The sequence below is a fragment of the Mobula hypostoma genome, chromosome 18 (assembly GCF_963921235.1).
Source record: "Mobula hypostoma chromosome 18, sMobHyp1.1, whole genome shotgun sequence".
NCBI lineage: Eukaryota > Metazoa > Chordata > Chondrichthyes > Myliobatiformes > Myliobatidae > Mobula > Mobula hypostoma.
The window spans coordinates 941817-960052 of NC_086114.1; the positions used below are offsets into that span (position 1 = coordinate 941817).

The window sequence follows — 18236 nt, forward strand, 5'->3', positions numbered from 1 at the left end:
AGAAGTTGTCACAGTCTTTGACAATTTCTTGCAGTTACAGTTATCAAGTTGTTCTTTACTAATACCACGTTTGCTGTACATTTTCACATTTTGTTGCAAAGACCTGTGTTCTTGGGATCTAGGATGAAGTTGCTTACTGGATCACCTGACAGGATTTCCAGGCAAGATATTTTTCTATTTTATTCAGAGTACTCCCAATCATTGCACCTCAGTTTTAAAATATAATGGCTGTGTTTCTCCAAATTAACCATATTCCTTGAGTTAGTAGTTAAGGTTTAGAGTACAAAGTTTTGCTGTTGTATTGTTAGCAGATGATTTATGCTTCTTGTGCATTTGGTTCTTTAACATAATTGTTCACCTGCAGGAAAGCAAATCAATATTGGACTGAGTGCACATTCAGGGGAGTTAACTGTTTTTGAATCTGGTAGTCCTGGCGTCGATGCTGCGTGACCTCTTCAATGATGGGAATGGGATAAACAGACCATGAGCAGGATGGTTGGGATCCTTCCATATTTTACTAGCCTTTTTCAGCACCTTTCTATATATAAGTCTTTGATGCTGGTAGGCTGGTGCCAGTGATGCTTTGGGCAGCTTGAATTACTTGTTTAGAGCTCTCCTGTCTGCCAAAAGAAGCATATTTAAGATTTAGGAAGCAAGATTAGACTAGACCCTAGAGAGTTGTAAGGTGGCCAGGAAGGAGCATAAGAATGAACTTTGAGCTGGAAGGAGACATGAGAAGGCCTTGGCAAGTAGGATTTTAATAAAAATCCCAAGGCATTCTACATGTAGATGAAGAACAGGAGGATGATTAGAGTGAGGGTAGGATTGATCAGTGATTTTTTTTTAAGAAGGGAATTTGCCTGGAGGGATGGGAGGTTCTTAAAGAATATTTTGCTTCAGTATTCACCTGTGAGACAGACCTTGATGAATGTGAAGTCAGTGTAGAGCAGGCTGATATGCTAGAACAAGTTGACATTAAGAAAGGGGATATCTGGAACTTTTGAATAACATTAGGATAGTTAAGTTTCTGAGGCCAGATGTTACTACTGGAGCAAGGGAAGAGATTGCTATGCCTTTGGAAATGTTTTTTGCGTACTAATTGACCACAGGGGTAGTACCAGAAGATTGGAGGATGGCAAATATTATTCCTTTGTTCAAGAAAGGGAATAGAAATAACCCTGGGGATTATAGACCAGTGAGTCTTATTTCAGTGGTGAACAAAATATTGGAGAAGATTCTTACGGTCAGAATTTATAAGAATTTGAAGTGTAGTCTTATTAGGGATAGCATGACTTATATGGGGCAGATCATGCCTCACAAGCCAGAGTCAATTATTTGAGTGGTGGGTGTGTGTGTATGTAGATTTCAGTAAGGGGTTTGACAAGGTTCCCTATAGTAGAGTCATTCAGAAAGCCAGATTGCACGGAATCCAGGGAAACATGGCTGTGTGGATTCAGAATTGGCTTGACCTTCCTGAGAGGTTAATGTCAGCTTTGGAGATTCATCAGGATACTGCCTGGATTAGGGACCATATCTTATGAGGAAAGATTAAGCAAGCTAAGGCTTTTCTCTTGAGATTGGAGGATGATAAGTGAAAAATTTAAAAAAGAAGCTTTTTGCGAGGCGAGGCACATTAGCGGTCGATTCAAAGAGACAGAGAGAGCTTCGCACAGGTCGGGGAGAAGTGTTTTTGAAGAAGAGTGTTTTGCAGGGCTCGGTACATTAGAATAGTGGGTATGACTGTGAGGCCAGTTTTCTGGGTGTCAAATGTGGGATTTCCGGGAGACTTCCAGCCCCTCTGATGGCCACATCTGCACCAGGTACATCGAGCTGCAGCTCCTTAGAGACCGAGTTAGGGAACTGGAGCTGCAGCTCGATGACCTTCGGCTTGTTAGGGAAAGTGAAGAAGTGATAGACAAGAGGTACAGGCAGGTAGTCCCCCCAGGGCTACAAGAGACAGATAAGTGGGTAACTGTCAGGAGAGGGAAGAGAGGGTGTCAGGTAGTGGAGAGCACCCCTGTGGCTGTCTCCCTGAAATAATAAGTACAGTCGGCCCTCCTTATCCGCGAGTTCCGCATGTGCGAATTGAACCAACTGCGAACAGGTACATCTGGTATTATTTAGCGTCAGTTAGTCAAACGTTTGTCTTAGTATATAGTATATATTTTACCTTTCTATGCATATAAAACACTTAAGAAACGTATGTTTCAGTGCCGGGCTTGGGAATGGAAATTCCTGAGTTCGATGCAGTGACAGACCGCTCCCAAGCAGGCTCTCCATCCGTGCCGGGTTGATGTGAAGAGTCAAAAACCCAAAACCCCAAAACCCAATAATTAAACCACTGCGTTGCTGAGTAATAATTGTAGCTTTCATCGGGGCAGGGCCTTTCTCACTTTATCCTTTAAAATTCTTCCAATCGTTGACCGACTGTAGCCTAACGCTTTTTCAATGACAAGTGGTGTTTCACCTCTTTCCGATCGCTTTATTATTTTCACTTTATTTTAAATCATGATCGTGATTATTTTCGTGAACAGAAACACTGTGGATTCAGAGCTCCGCCGCCGGGTCCTAATGTCCACCGCACTGAGACAAGTTAAATAAGGTCCAGGGTTTCACTGGGTCCTGAAGTCCACCGTATTTAGACAGGTGAATAAGGGACTTCAGCATCCGCATTTTTTGGTATCCGCGAGGGGTCCCAGAACCAATCTCTTGCAGATAAGGAGGGCCGACTGTACTCCACTTTGAGTGCTCTTTGGTGGTGGGCGGGGGGGTCGGGGGGAACCTACCTGGAGGAAGCAACAGTGGCTGTGCCTTTGGCATAGTCTGGACCTGTGGCTCAGAAGGGTAGGGAATGGAAGAGGAGTTCAGCGGTAATCGGGGACTCTACAGTTAGAAGGACAGATAGGCAATTCTGTGGACGCGAGAAGGAAACACGGATGGTAGTTTGTCTCCCAGTTGCCAGGGTTTGTGCTGTTTCTGAGTGTATCCACAATATCCTGAAATGGGAGAGTGAGCAGCCAGAGGTCGTGGTACATATTAGTACCAATGACATAGGTAGAAAAAAGGTGGAGGTCCTGAAAGCAGTGTGTAGGGAGTTAGGAAGGAAACAGAGAAGCAGGACCTCAAAGTAGTAATCTTGGGATTGCTGCCTGTGCCATACGACACTGCGTATAGGAATAGAATGAGGTGGAGGATAAATGCGTGGCTGAAGGATTGAAGCAGGGAGCAGGGATTCAGATTTTTGGATCATTTGGACCTCTTCTGGGGCAGGCATGACCTGTACAAAAAGGATGGATTGCATTTGAATCTTGAGGGGACCAATATCCTGGCCAGGAAGTTTGCTAATGCGATTGGGGAGGGTTTAAACTAGATTTGCAGGGGAGTGGGAACTGAAGTGAAGAGCCAGAGGATTGGGAGGTTGGAGCACAAGTAGAGACATATTGTAGGGATCTTGTGAAGGCGGGTAGGCAGCTGTTACAGCAAAGGTGCACTCAGTCTGATGGATTGAGATCAGAAACAGGTTTATTATCACTGGCATGTGTCATGAAATTTGTTAACTTAACAGCTGCAGTTCAATGCAATACATAATATAGAAGAAGAGAAAATAATATAACAGTAATAATAAATGAATAAGTCAATTACAGTATACGTATATTAAATAGATTGAAAATCATGCAAAAAAACCAGAAATAATATATGTTGAAAAAGTGAAGTAGTGTTCATGGGTTCAAGGTCCATTTAGGAATCAGATGGCAGAGGGGAAGAAGCTGTTTCTGAATTGCTGAGTGTGTGCCTTCAGGCTTCTGTACCTCCAACCTGATTGTAACAATGAGAAAAGGGCATCCCCTGGGTGCTGGAGGTCCTTAATAATGGACGCTGCCTTTCTGAGACACTGCTCTTTGAAGGTGTCTTGGGTACTTTGTAGGCTAGTACCCAAGATGGAGCTGACTAAATTTGCAACCCACTGCAGCTTTTTCAGTGCTGTGCAGTAGCTCCCACCCCATGTGTCCGCCATACCAGACAGTGATGCAGCCTGTCAGAATGCTCTCCACAGTATAACTATAGAAGTTTTTGAGTGTATTTGTTGACGTAACAAATCTCTTCAAACTCCCAATGAAGCATAGCCACTGTCTTGCCTCCTTTATAACTGCATTGATATGTTGGGACCAGGTTAGATCCTCAGAGATCTTAACACCCAGGAACTTGAAACTGCTCACTCCCTCCACTTCTGAGCCCTCTGAGGATTGGTATGTGTTCCTTCATCTTACCCTTCTGAAGTCCACAATCAGCCCTTCCATCTTACTGATATTGAGTGCCAGGTTGTTGCTGCAACACCACTCCACTAGTTGGCATATCTCGCTCCTTTACACCCTCTCGTCACCATCTGAGATTCTACCATAATGGTTGTATCATCAGCAAATTTATAGATGGTATTTGAGCTATGCCTAGCCACACAGTCGTGGGTAGTAGGCTAAGCACACCTCTGAGGTGCACATGTGTTAATTGTCAGTGAGGAGGAGATGTTGTCCTCACAGATTGTGATCTTCCAGTTAGGAAGTCGAGGATCCAGTTGCAGAGGGAGATAGAGACCCAGGTTCTGTAACATCTCAAGCAGGATTGTGGGAATGATGGTATTAAATGCTGAGCTATAGCCGATGAACAGCATCCTGACGTGAGTGTTTGTGTTGTCCAGGTGGTCTAAAGCCGTGTGAAGAGCCATTGAGATTGCATCTGCCGTTGACCTATTGTGGCGATAGGCAAAATGCAATGGGTCCAGGTCCTTGCTGAGGCAGGAGTTCAGTCTAGTCGTGACCAACCTCTCGAAGCATTTCATCACTGTAGATGTGAGTGCTACCAGGCGATAGTCATTAAGGCAGTTCACATTATTCTTCTTAGGCACTGGTATAATTGTTGCCTTTTTGAAGCAAGTGGGAACTTCTGCCCATAGCAGTGAGAGGTTGAAAAGTTCTTTGAATACTCTTGCCAGTTGGTTGGCACAGGTTTTCAGAGCCTTACCAGGTACTCCATTGGGACCTTCTGCCTTGTGAGGGTTCACTCTCTTTAATGACAGGCTATTTTAATACAAGGAGTATCATAAACAAGGTGGGTGAACTTAGAGCATGGGTCAATATGTGGAATTATGAAATTGTGGCCATTACAGAGACTTGGATGTCTCAGGAGCAGGAATGGCTGCTGAGTGTGCCAGAGTTTAGATGTTTCAAAAAGAACAGAGAGGGAGGCAGATGAGGTGGTGGCGTAGCATTGCTAATTAGGGATAGTGTCACAGCTGCAGAAAAGGAGGAAGTCATGAAGGAATGGTCTACCCAATCAGTATGGGTGGAAGTCAGAAACAGGACAGAGGCAATAATTCTACTGGGTGATTTTTATAGACACCCCCCGGCCCCCCCCCCCATAGTAACAGGGATGTCAAGGAGCAGATAGGGAGGCAGATTCTGGAACAGTGCAATAATAATAGGATTGTTGTGATGAGAGATTTTAACTTTCCTAACATTACATAGAAACATAGAAAACCTGTAGAACAATACCTGATTCTGATATGGGTCTTTTGTGGGCTGAGAGTGGGAATGGGGCAGGGAGAGGGGAAGCATGTTTCAAAAAAGGGGAGGAAGCAGGAAGCACCAGAGAGACATTCTGCAATGGTCAAAAAATCATTTTTTCCCCAATCAAATGATCTTGCTTGGTTGCTGTGGGCTGGGCGTGTCTCAGCTGCACCACCCTCCGCCCCGGCACTCTTCTCTGCCACCTGTCCCACACCCCTTCTGCATCGCTCCTCCCTTGCCATTCTCATCTGCTATTTCACAGCTCACCATTACATTGATCTTAGTGAAGTAGTGCCATCTGCAAACTTACTGATCATGCCTTCTACATCCACATCCCAATAATTCACATATATGACAAATAGCACGGGTGCCAGCACTGATCCCTGTGGAACACCACTCGTCACAGACATGTAGTTACAAAGCCAACCCTAATCATCATTCTCTATCTTCTCTTGCTCAACCAGGTTTGGAACGAATTTGCCAACTTGGATCCCATGGGCCCTAATAGATGAGTCTCTCAAACTGTGATAGTAGATGGAATTTAATCCAGTTAAGTGAAAGGTGTTGCATATTGTTTTTTTTTTAATTTACTGGCTGGTCCTGAGAACATTTTTCCTCTTGTCAGAGACTCAAAGTAATCACTGAAATAAGCATGGCTTACCATAGTGTTTTAATATTTTCAAGAGTTTTAAAACAGTGAACTAGGAAGACCAATTTGTTTGGTTATGAAGTTTATGATGAAGAGTCAAAAATTGAAAATTCTTAACTGAGATTGAACAGAAGTCGCATTTTGAGGACCTCTCTGAACAGCTGAGTGTTCAACTGCAACCCTCTCACCTGGGCTTGTACACCAACTTGGCTTGCTAGCTGACTCTGCTAACAGCCATGTGATTCAGCAGTGAGAAGGCCACCTTTCATAAACAATACATGTCCAGGGTTGGAATGATTTAGGGTTCAACCAAACAGGAACGTCAGCATGTTCCGATTAAAGGAACCCTGATTTGAGCAAATGCTGTGTAAATAATGCCCATACTCACATTGATAGCCCAGAAATGACAGATTGTACACCAGCATAAACTTATAAAGTAAGTATATTTATCAATTTTCAATTTTATCAAACAGTTAACAGAAAGAAAAACAAAGATAAAAGGGTCCATTACAGTTAAACCGTTCTGAATGTGCACAAATGTTGGAGCTAATTTCTGTAGTAGCTGGGAGTAGCTTTTCTCACTGCACTGAATTCTCCTCACCAACTATGGGTTGACTTTCTTTCTTGGTATCCTTTGCCTTGCGAAGCACTCCTTGCAATAGGATTTCCCCTTCGGATGGGATCCTCCACACGTCTCCCTTGTTTCTCTTCTCTCCGTGCCTCCCACCAAAGACCCCAAACCAGATTACTGTCCTTCAGAAAAGTATTCCCCCCCCCCACCCACCCCAGCTCTTGAGAATGTTCCATACCATCCCACTCTTGATTGGCTGACACAACATTCCTAAATTCACCAAATCCAAAGCACTCTTACCAGCAGGACACTGCTTTTCCAGAAATCTGCTAAAATAAAATGCTTCGCAGCATAATAGTAGGAATCTTAACCAGGACATTACACAAGCATTGGATCAATGTTACAGGTAGTGCTTGAGCTACAGCTGATTAAATCAAAGAGGGGAATCTAGACTGACACCTACATCATTTATTATTATATTGTAATTTGTCCTCTACTGTGCCTATTGTCTTGTTTATTATTTATTGTACTGCCCTGCACTGTTTTGTGCACTTTATGTAGTCCTGTGTAAGTCTATAGTCTTTTGTGTTGTCTTACATAGTCTAGTGTAGCCTTGTGTTGTCTCACTTAGTCTAGTGTAGTTTTGTGTTGTTTCATGTAGCATCATGGTCCTGGAGGAACGTTGTTTCGTTTTTACTGTGTACTGTGTCAAAATGACAATAAAAAGCGACTTGACTTGACTATGTTTGAAAGCAGAGAAATATATGTAAACTGTGCAGAGAGAAAAGGGTAGTAGAATTAGTTTTAAATGTAATAAGCCAAAATCCTTACTTTAGCTTGAGACATTGTATGTTAATTTATACGGGGGATCTCCTCCACTATCTCCATCAGCACAGGTGCACCACTGCATTGTGCGCTTAGCCCCCTGCACTACTCGCTTTACACTTATTACAGTGGCTAAACACAGCTCCAATGCCATATTCAAGTTTGCTGATGACACCACTGTAGTGGGCCAGATCAAAGGTGGTGATGAATTAGCATACAGGAGGGAGATTGAAAATCTGGATGAGTGGTGTCCTAACAACTTCTCACTCAGTGTCAGCGAGACCAAGAAACTGGTTATAGACTTCAGGCGAGTGAAACCACAGGTCCATGAGCCAGTCCTCATCAGAGGATCAGAGGTGGAAAGGGTTAGCAACTTTAAACTCCTAGGTGTTACTGTGTCAGAGGACCTGTTTGGGTCTAGCACATAAATGCAATTGCAAAGAAAGCATGGCAGCACCTGTACTTCCTTAGAGTTTGCAGAGATTTGGTATGACATCAAACACTTTGATAAACTTCTGTAGATGTATAGTGGAAAGTATTGACTGGCTGCATCACAGCCTGCAATGGAGACACCAATGCCTTTGAACAGAAAATCGTACAAAAAAGTAGTGGATTTGGCCCTGTCGATCACGAGTAAAGCTCTCCCAACCATTGAGCACATCTACATGAAATGCTGTTGTAGGAAAGCAGCATCAAACAGGGAGCCCCACCACCCAGCTCATGCTCTCTTCTCACTGCTGTCATCAGGTATAAGGTACAAGAGCCTCAGGACTCACACCACCAGGTTCAAGAATAGTTACTACCTCTCAACGATCAGGCTCTTAAACAAAAAGGAGTAACTACACTCAACTTCACTTGCCCATCATTGATATGTTCCCACAACCAATTATCTTACTTTGAACAACTCTTTATCTCCTGTTCTTGTTATTTATTGCTGTTTATTTTTTTGTATTTGCACAGTTTGTTGTCTCCTGCATGCTAGTTGATCTTTCATTGATCCTGTTATAATTACTATTAGGTAGATTTGTTGAGTATGCCCACAGGAAAATGAATCTCGGGGTTGTATATGGTGACATAGATGTACTTTGATTATAACATTTATTTTAATTTTAGCAGCATCCCAAGGATGTGTATTTTCCACAAGATGACAATTGACTTTGTGTTGATAGTTTCACGAAGCATCTGCATTTATGGTTGGGCTCAGGCCTTGGACCAGGAAAGGAATGAATCAATGATTTGCATTGCTTGTGAAGATGAGATGTAACAAAAAGAAAATATGAGGGGTTTGATGTCTTTGAAAATGAACTAACTAAAGGGTGTAATAATTGTTATCACTTTTTGTAATACTTGCTATGTTTTATAGTATTACATTTAATCTGCATCAATAAAATAAGTTACAGTAATTTTTTATACCCATTAAATAAATTGAAGACATTTTTGCCAAATCCAACTGATTTGTTAAATAAATATTTTAAGTTAATGGATAATATTGTTAGAATTTGAATAATTATAGTTCTCTTAACTTCCCCCATCTAAATCTTCACTACAGTAATGTTTCCTTGCAGATCTGAGCATGCATTGAGCAGTAGGATAGTGGTAGAAAATAATATAATCATCCAATGGAGAAGAATTGCATAATAACTCCTAAAGAGCTCAAAGCTCCTTTCTTTCAATTATTTTTCAAGGGGTTGGAGTACATATATGTCACCATATGCTACCCTGAGACTCATTTTCTTGCAGACATTCACAGTAAATACAATGAAACAATAGAATTAATAAAAAAAACTGCACACGACAAACAGCCAATGTGCAAAAGACAACAAATTGTGCAAATACGAAAAGTAAAACATAATAATAAATTAATAAATAATATTTAGAAACACACATAGGTGTTGCCTGGCCTGCTGAGTTCCTCCGGCATTCTATGGGAAAGAAGTACAGTCGACATTTTGGGCTGAATCCCTTTGTCAGGACGAAGGGTCTCGGCCCGAAACGTCGACTGTACCTTTTCCTAGAAATGCTGCCTGGCCTGCTGCGTTCACCAGCAACTTTGATGTGTGTTGCTATAGGTTATGGAATCAGTTTAGTGTTGAGGTGAGTGAAGTTTTCCATGCTGGTTCAGGAACCTGTTGGTTGAGGAATAATAACTGTCCCTGAACTTAGTGGTGTTGGTTCTGAAGCTCCTGTAGCACCTTCCTGATGGCAAAAGCGAGAAGAAAGCGTAGCTTGGATGGTGGGAATCCTTGAAGATGTGCAGAGCCTGCTTTTCACTGATAAACAGAATCCCAAATCTTTGCCTGCTTTCTTTTTTGTTTAATAATGTGCATAGGCTTAAATACTACAATCTGTGAGAGATTCAGAAGCAACCATTTGTACACACCTTAACTTGCCTTGAGACTTGAATGATAAAGAAAATCATAACACCTTTTTTAAACTTAACCCAAGTTTTGTTTAGCATTTCAAAAGTTTATCCTAGATTGCTTGATATGTATCTATTACACTTAGTATGCTGAGTTATATTTTTGTCAGACTGATTCGTCACTTCAGTTTTAAATATTTTACTACTTAATTTGCATGACTTATTGAATTACTTCTGGGGTAAAGTGGAATAATTCCTATGTTTGCAGTTTGATAGTTACAGAGATAATATTGTCTGGTTATGCTTTGTAGCTAAGTTCCAGGTTGCTGACACATCATCAGAAAATATCTCATAATTCAGGCCTGCTTAAATAGAATTTGGGAAATTAAACACTATAGAAAGAGGTACAGTTGACGTTTCGGGCTGAGACCCTTCGTCAGGACTAACCGAAAGAAGAGCTAGTAAGAGATTTGAAGGTGGGAGAGGGAGGGGTAGATCCGAAATGATAGGAGAAGACAGGAGGGGAGGGATGGACAAGTGATTGGCAAAAGGGATATGAGAGGATCATGGGATGGGAGGCCCAGGGAGAAAGAAGGGGGGGGGAAGCCCGGAGGATGGGCAAGGGGTATAGTGAGGGGACAGAGAGAAAAAGAATGTGTGAATGTTATTTATTTATATACACACATTCTGTTTTTCTCTCTCCTATTTCTCCCTCTGTCCCCCTCACTATACCCCTTGCCCATCCTCTGGGCTTCCCCCCCCCGCCTTTTCTTTCTCCCTGGGCCTCCTGTCCCATGATCCTCTCATATCCCTTTTGCCAATCACCTGTCCAGCTCTTGGCTCCATCCCTCCCCCTCCTGTCTTCTCCTATCATTTTGGATCTCTCCCTCCCCCTCCCACTTTTAAATCTCTTACTAGCTCTTTCTTCAGTTAGTCCTGACGAAGGGTCTCGGCTCGAAAGGTCGACTGTACCTCTTCCTAGAGATGCTGCCTGAACAACTTTGATGTGTGTTGCTTGAAATTCCAGCATCTGCAGATTTCCTCATGTTCACACTTAACACTACTTTGAATTTTCATGATCAAGTCATTAATAATGCTTACCAAAGTATTTTATTTTGGTTCTGCAGTAACCAGATCATTGAATTTTATTTACAGATGGAAAAACAAAGTGACCTTTTTACATGGAAGTTGAAAATTCAATTAAATTTATAGAAGCTATTCTGAAGCTTCGTCCTTCAGCCCAATGTGGCGTCTGCTTTGCTCTGAACCATCGGGGACTGTTAAACGTTGCCCAATCTATCACAAGCTCATTACCTCCTTCCATCAATCCATCTTCAAAGTACATCACATCACTAGCATTTCATTTTGCATTCCTATTTGCACTATTTTTCTTCGTTGTTGTCCTTTGTATTTATTGTTACTATGTATACTGCTAACTTGGAGTTCCACATGGGCAAGGATTTTCCTTGTACCCTGATGTCAATGACAATAAACTAATCAGAATTAAAGGGAAAAGTAATCAAAAAAGCGTAACTGAGATGACTTAAGGTATGTTACATGAGCAGTGCAGACCACAGTAATAACGGTTGGTCATTGTCGATGAAAATACTGTCCATTGATCAATGTGGAGGGAGTTGTATTGATAAACTGTGATACACTTTCAAACTAGATTATGTGCAAATGCTGCGTATATTTTGTATCATTTATAGTGTATGATTTATTGTGAAGGTTGTGGCTAAATAATTAAATGAAGTAAATCTCTTGTCTCTAGCCCCGTGCAAATCCCTTTCCAATCTGCAGTTTTTGCCTGGGAACAAAGGAATGCAATCGAGAGAAAAAGGCAGAAGATCTCATCTCTTGCGCTGACTGTGGTAGCAGTGGTGAGTCGAATCCGTTAGTACAGTAGTAGTGCAACAAATGCAACGAATTTTTCACTGGTGGGAATCTTCCAGATTTATTCACTGTAAGGCATTTTTCTAAGATTAACATGCCTAATTAGAACTATTGTTTCCATATACACTCTTGAGGCCTCCATGGATATTTTGTCCTAGTTGTCTATGTATACTCCATCCAGTACACCAGCCAGGGCAGTATGAGATGGAGAACAAGCTGTTGTCTATAAAGCAGACCCCTACTTTCCACGCAGCTCATGAATCCAAAGGAATGACAGAGACCAATACACTTTGGCGCCACCAGTTGCAGGGTTGCCAGTCAGCATTGAACTCAATGTTGGACCACCACAGGAACTCCAGCTCACAGGTAGACAGCGTTGTAAAGAAGGCTTTTGGCATCCTAGCATTCACAAATCAGAGTATCCTCCCACTTTTAAATCTCTTACTAGCTCTTCTTTCAGTTAGTCCTGACAAAGGGTCTCGGCCCGAAACGTCGACCGTACCTCTTCCTAGAGATGCTGCCTGGCCTGCTGCGTTCACCAGCAACTTTAATGTGTGTTGCATCTGCAGATTTCCTCGTGTATTGAGTATAGGAGTTGGGATGTTATGGTGAAGTTGTATAAGACATTGCTGAGGCCAAATTTGGAGTATTGTGTGCAGTTCTGGTCACCTAACTATAGGAAGGATGTCAGTAAGATTGAAAGAAACCATAGAAACCATAGAAACTACAGCACAGAAACAGGCCCTTTGGCCCTTCTTGGCTGTGCCGAACCATTTTCTGCCCAGTCCCACTGACCTGCACACGGACCATATCCCTCCATACACCTCCCATCCATGTATCTGTCCAATTTATTCTTAAATGTTAAAAAAGAACCCGCATTTGCCACCTCGTCTGGCAGCTCATTCCATGCTCCCACCACTCTCTGTGTGAAGAAGCCCCCCCCCTAATGTTCCCTTTAAACTTTTCCCCCCTCACCCTTAACCCATGTCCTCTGGTTTTTTTCTCCCCTTGCCTCAGTGGAAAAAGCCTGCTTGCATTCACTCTATTTATACCCATCATAATTTTATATACCTCTATCAAATCTCCCCTCATTCTTCTACGCTCCAGGGAATAAAGTCCCAACCTATTCAAACTTTCTCTGTAACTGAGTTTCTCAAGTCCCGGCAACATCCTTGTAAACCTTCTCTGCACTCTTTCAACCTTATTTATATCCTTCCTGTAATTTGGTGACCAAAACTGAACACAATACTCTAGATTCGGCCTCACCAATGCCTTATACAACCTCATCATAACATTCCAGCTCTTATACTCAATACTACGATTAATAAAGGCCAATGTACCAAAAGCTCTCTTTACGACCCTATCTACCTGTGACGACACTTTTAGGGAATTTTGTATCTGTATTCCCAGATCCCTCTGTTCCACTGCACTCCTCAGTGCCTTACCATTAACCCTGTATGTTCTACGTTGGTTTGTCCTTCCAACGTGCAATACCTCACACTTGTCAGTATTAAACTCCATCTGCCATTTTTCAGCCCATTTTTCCAGCTGGTCCAAGTCCCTCTGCAGGCTCTGAAAACCTTCCTCACTGTCTACTACACCTCCAATCTTTGTATCATCAGCAAACTTGCTGATCCAATTTACCACATTATCATCCAGATCATTGATATAGATGACAAATAACAATGGACCCAGCACTGATCCCTGTGGCACACTACTAGTCACAGGCCTCCACTCAGAGAAGCAATTTTCTACCACCACTCTCTGGCTTCTTCCATCGAGCCAATGTCCAATCCAATTTACCACCTCTCCATGTATACCTAGCGACTGAATTTCCCTAACTAACCTCCCATGCGGGACCTTGTCAAAGGCCTTACTGAAGTCCATGTAGACAATATCCACTGCCTTCCTTTCATCCACTTTCCTGGTAACCTCCTCGAAAAACTCCAACAGATTGGTCAAACATGACCTACCACGCACAAAGCCATGTTGACTCTCCCTGATAAGCCCCTGTCTATCCAAATGCTTGTAGATTCTGTCTCTTAGTACTCCCTCCAATAACTTACCTACTACTGACGTTAAACTCACCGGCCTATAATTTCCCGGATTACTTTTCGATCCTTTTTTAAACAACGGAACAACGAGCCACTCTCCAATCCTCCGGCACTTCACCCGTAGACAGTGACATTTTAAATATTTCTGCCAGGGCCCCCACAATTTCAACACTAGTCTCCTTCAAGGTCCGAGGGAACACTCTGTCAGCTCCCGGGGATTTATCCACTTTAATTTTCCTCAAGACAGCAAGCACCTCTTCCTTTTCAATCTGTACAGTTGCCATGGTCTCACTACTTGATTCCCTCAATTCCATAGATTTCATGCCAGCTTCCTTAGTAAATACAGATGCAAAAAATCCATTTAAGATCTCCCCCATTTCCTTTGGTTCCGCACAAAGCTGACCACTCTGATCTTCAAGAGGACCAATTTTATCCCTTACAATCCTTTTGCTCTTAATATACTTGTAAAAGCTCTTTGGATTATCCTACACTTTGAGATTATCCTTCACTCTCCCTTCAAGAGTGCAGAGAAAATTTACTCGGATGTTGCCAGGTCTTCAAGAGTTGAGTTATAGGGAAAGATTGAACAGGTTAGGACTTTATTCCTTGGAGCACAGAAGAATGAGGAGAGATTTGATAAAGGTTTTCAAAATTATGAGGGGTATAGACAGAATAAATGCAAGTAGGCTCTTTCCACTTAGATTAGGAGAGAACATGGCTTTAAGGTGAAAGGGGAAAGGTTTAGGGGGAACATTACAGGGAGCTTCTTCACTCAGAGAGTGGTGGGAGTGTGGAACGAGCTGCCATCTGACGTAAATGCAGGCTGACTCAAGTTTTAAGAATAAATTGGATAGGTACATGGATGGGAGAGGTCTGGAGGGTATGGACTGGGTGCAGGTCAATGGGACTAGTGGAATAAAGTTTTGGCACAGACTAGAAGGGCTGAATGGCCTGTTTTCTGTGCTGTAGTGTTCTATGGTTCTATCATCTACTTGTAAACCTGCTGGCTCATCCTCAGCTCGATCATATCCCCCACCATATTAGTTTAAACCACTCCCAAAAGCTCTAGCAAACCTGCCTGCAAGGACATTTGTACCCCTTGGATTCAACTGCATCCTGTCCCTTTTGTATAGGTCATACCTGCCCCAGAAAGGGTCCCTGTGATCTAGAAATCTGAAACCCTGCACCATGCTCCAGTTCTTCAGCCACACATTTATCTGCCACTTCATTCTGTTCTTATCCTCACTGTCACATGGCACAGGCAGCAATCTTGAGATTAATACACTTGAAGTCCTGCTTCTCAACTTCGTTCCAAACTCCCTGTAGTCACTTTTCAAGACCACCTCCCTTTTTCTACCTATGTTATTGGTACTAATATGTACCATGACTTCTGCCTGCTCACTCTCCCTTTTCAGGATATTTTGGATGTGTTCAGGAACATAGTGGACCCTGGCACCTGGGAGGCAAACTACCATTCGTGTTTCTTTTTCATCTCCAAGGAATCACCTATCTGGTCCCTTAACTACAGAGTCCCCTATTACTGAAGGCACCCTCTTCAGTTCCCTAGCCTTCTGAGCCACTGGGCCAGACTTTGTACTCAAAATGGAGTAGATAGATATATAGATAAGCGTATAGTCGACGTTTTGGGCCAGGATCCTTCATCGTGACTGGAAAAAAAAGAGATGGAGTCAGAATTAGAAGGTGGGGGAAGGGGAGGAAGGTGATACATGAAACTGAGGAGTGGGGGGAAGAGCTGGGAAGTTGGTTGGTGAAAGAGGTACAGAGCTTGGAGAAGGAGGAATCAGATGGGAGAAGACAGCAGGCCATGGTAGAAAGAAAAGGGGGGAGGAGCACCAGAGGAAGGTTAATTTTAATTCCACTTCCCATTCCCATTCTGACATGCCAGGCCATGATATCCTGTACAGTCATGATGAAGCAACACTCGGGTCTGAGGAGCAATACCGTATATTCCATCTGGGTAGGCTCCAAACTGATGGCATGAACATCAATTTCTTGAACTTCTGGTGATGCCCCTTCATCATCCCCCATTCCCATTTCCCTCTCTCACCTTATTTCCTTGCCTCCATATCTCCTGCTTGTTATTTCTTCAAAGAATTCAAATAAATTTGTCAGGCAAGATTTTCCTGAAGGAAACCATATTTTATCATGTGCCTCTAAGTAACTCGAAACCATATCCTTAACAATCAACTCCAACTTCTTCCCATCCACTGAGGTCAGACTAACTGGCTTAGAGTTTTCTTTCTTCTGCCTCTTTCCCGTCTTGAAGAATGGTGTGACATTTGCAATTTTTCCTGTTCCTCCGGAATCATGCCAGAATCAGTTGATTGTTGAAAGGTCATTAGTAATGCCCCCACGGTCTCTTCAGCCACTGCTTTAAGAACCCTAGTGCTTACATAATCTGCTCCAGGTGACTTACAATGCCTATAAAAAGTATTCAACCCCCCCCCCCGGGAAATGTTCATGCTTTATTGTTTTACTACATTGAATCACAGTGGATTTAATGTGGCTTTTTTGATATTGATCAACAAAAGAAGACTCTTTTGTATAGAGAGGGGGGAAAGGGGAGGAGGGGTGGCATTACTGGTCAGGGATACTATTACAGCTACAGAAAGGGTGGGTAATGTAGCAGGATCCTCTTTTGAGTCAGTATGGCTGGAAGTCAGGAACAGGAAGGGAGCAGTTACTCTATAGGGAGCATTCTGTAGGCCCCCTGGTAGCAGCAAAGATACCAAGGAGCAGATTGGGAGGCAGATTTTGGAAAGGTGTAAAAATAACAGGGTTGTTATCATGGGTGACTTTAACTTCCCTAATATTGATTGGCACCTGATTAGTTCCAAGGGTTTAGATGGGGCAGAGTTTGTTAAGTGTGTCCAGGACGGATTCCTGTCACAGTATGTTAACAGGCCGACTAGGGGAAATGCCATACTAGATCTAGTATTAGGTAACGAACCAGGTCAGGTCACAGATCTCTCAGTGGGTGAGCATCTGGGGGACAGTGACCACCGCTCCCTGGCCTTTAGCATTATCATGGAAAAGGATAGAATCAGAGAGGACAGGAAAATTTTTAATTGGGGAAGGGCAAGTTATGAGGCTATAAGGCTAGAACTTGCGGGTGTGAATTGGGATGATGTTTTTGCAGGGAAATGTACTATGGACATGTGGTCGATGTTTAGAGATCTCTTGCAGGATGTTAGGGATAAATTTGTCCCGGTGAGGAAGATAAAGAATGGTAAGGTGAAGGAACCATGGGTGACAAGTGAGGTGGAAAATCTAGTCAGGTGGAAGAAGGCAGCATACAAGAGGATTAGGAAGCAAAGATCAGATGGGTCTATTGAGGAATATAGGGAAGCAAGAAAGGAGCTTAAGAAGGGGCTGAGAAGAGCAAGAAGGGGGCACGAGAAGGCCTTGGCGAATAGGTTAAAGGAAAACCCCAAGGCATTCTTCAATTATGTGAAGAAAAAAAGGATGACAGGAGTGAAGGTAGGACCGATTAGAGATAAAGGTGGGAAGATGTGCCTGGAGGCTGTGGAAGTGAGCGAGGTCCTCAATGAATGCTTCTCTTCGATATTCACCAGTGAGAGGGAACTTGATGATGGTGAGGACAGTATGAGTGAGGTTGATGTTCTGGAGCATGTTGATATTAAGGGAGAGGAGGTGTTGGAGTTGTTAAAATACATTAGGACGGATAAGTCCCCGGGACCTGATGGAATATTCCCCAGGCTGCTCCACGAGACGAGGGAAGAGATTGCTGAGCCTCGGCTAGGATCTTTATGTCCTCGTTGTCCACGAGAATGGTACCGGAGGATTGGAGGGAGGTGAATGTTGTCCCCTTGTTCAAAAAAGGTAGTAGGGATAGTCCGGGTAATTATAGACCAGTGAGCCTTACGTCTGTGGTGGGAAAGCTGTTGGAAAAGATTCTTAGAGATAGGATCTGTAGGCATTTAGAGAATCATGGTCTGATCAGTCAGCATGGCTTTGTGAAGGGCAGATCGTGTCTAACAAGCCTGATAGAGTTCTTTGAGGAGGTGACCAGGCATATAGATGAAGGTAGTGCAGTGGATGTGATCTATATGGATTTTAGTAAGGCATTTGACAAGGTTCCACACGGTAGGCTTATTCAGAAAGTCAGAAGGCATGGGATCTAGGGATGTTTGGCCAGGTGGATTCAGAATTGGCTTGCCTGCCAAAGGCAGAGGGTCATGCTGGAGGGAGTACATTCAGATTGGAGGGTTGTGACTAGTGGTGTCCCACAAGGATCGGTTCTGGGACCTCTACTTTTCGTGATTTTTATTAACCACCTGGA

At 43.0% G+C, this 18236-nt stretch overlaps 1 protein-coding gene across 4 annotated transcripts in view; it reads left to right on the plus strand.

Annotated features, from left to right (window-relative positions):
* The window catches only part of kat6b (K(lysine) acetyltransferase 6B), a 221548-nt gene that overhangs the window by 50887 nt on the left and 152425 nt on the right, over positions 1-18236 (plus strand). For all 4 annotated transcript variants that reach the window (XM_063070288.1, XM_063070286.1, XM_063070287.1 and 1 more), the window contains exon 3: positions 11737-11845. In XM_063070288.1, coding sequence (XP_062926358.1) covers positions 11737-11845 — 109 coding nt within the window. The remainder of the gene's footprint in view (positions 1-11736; positions 11846-18236) is intronic.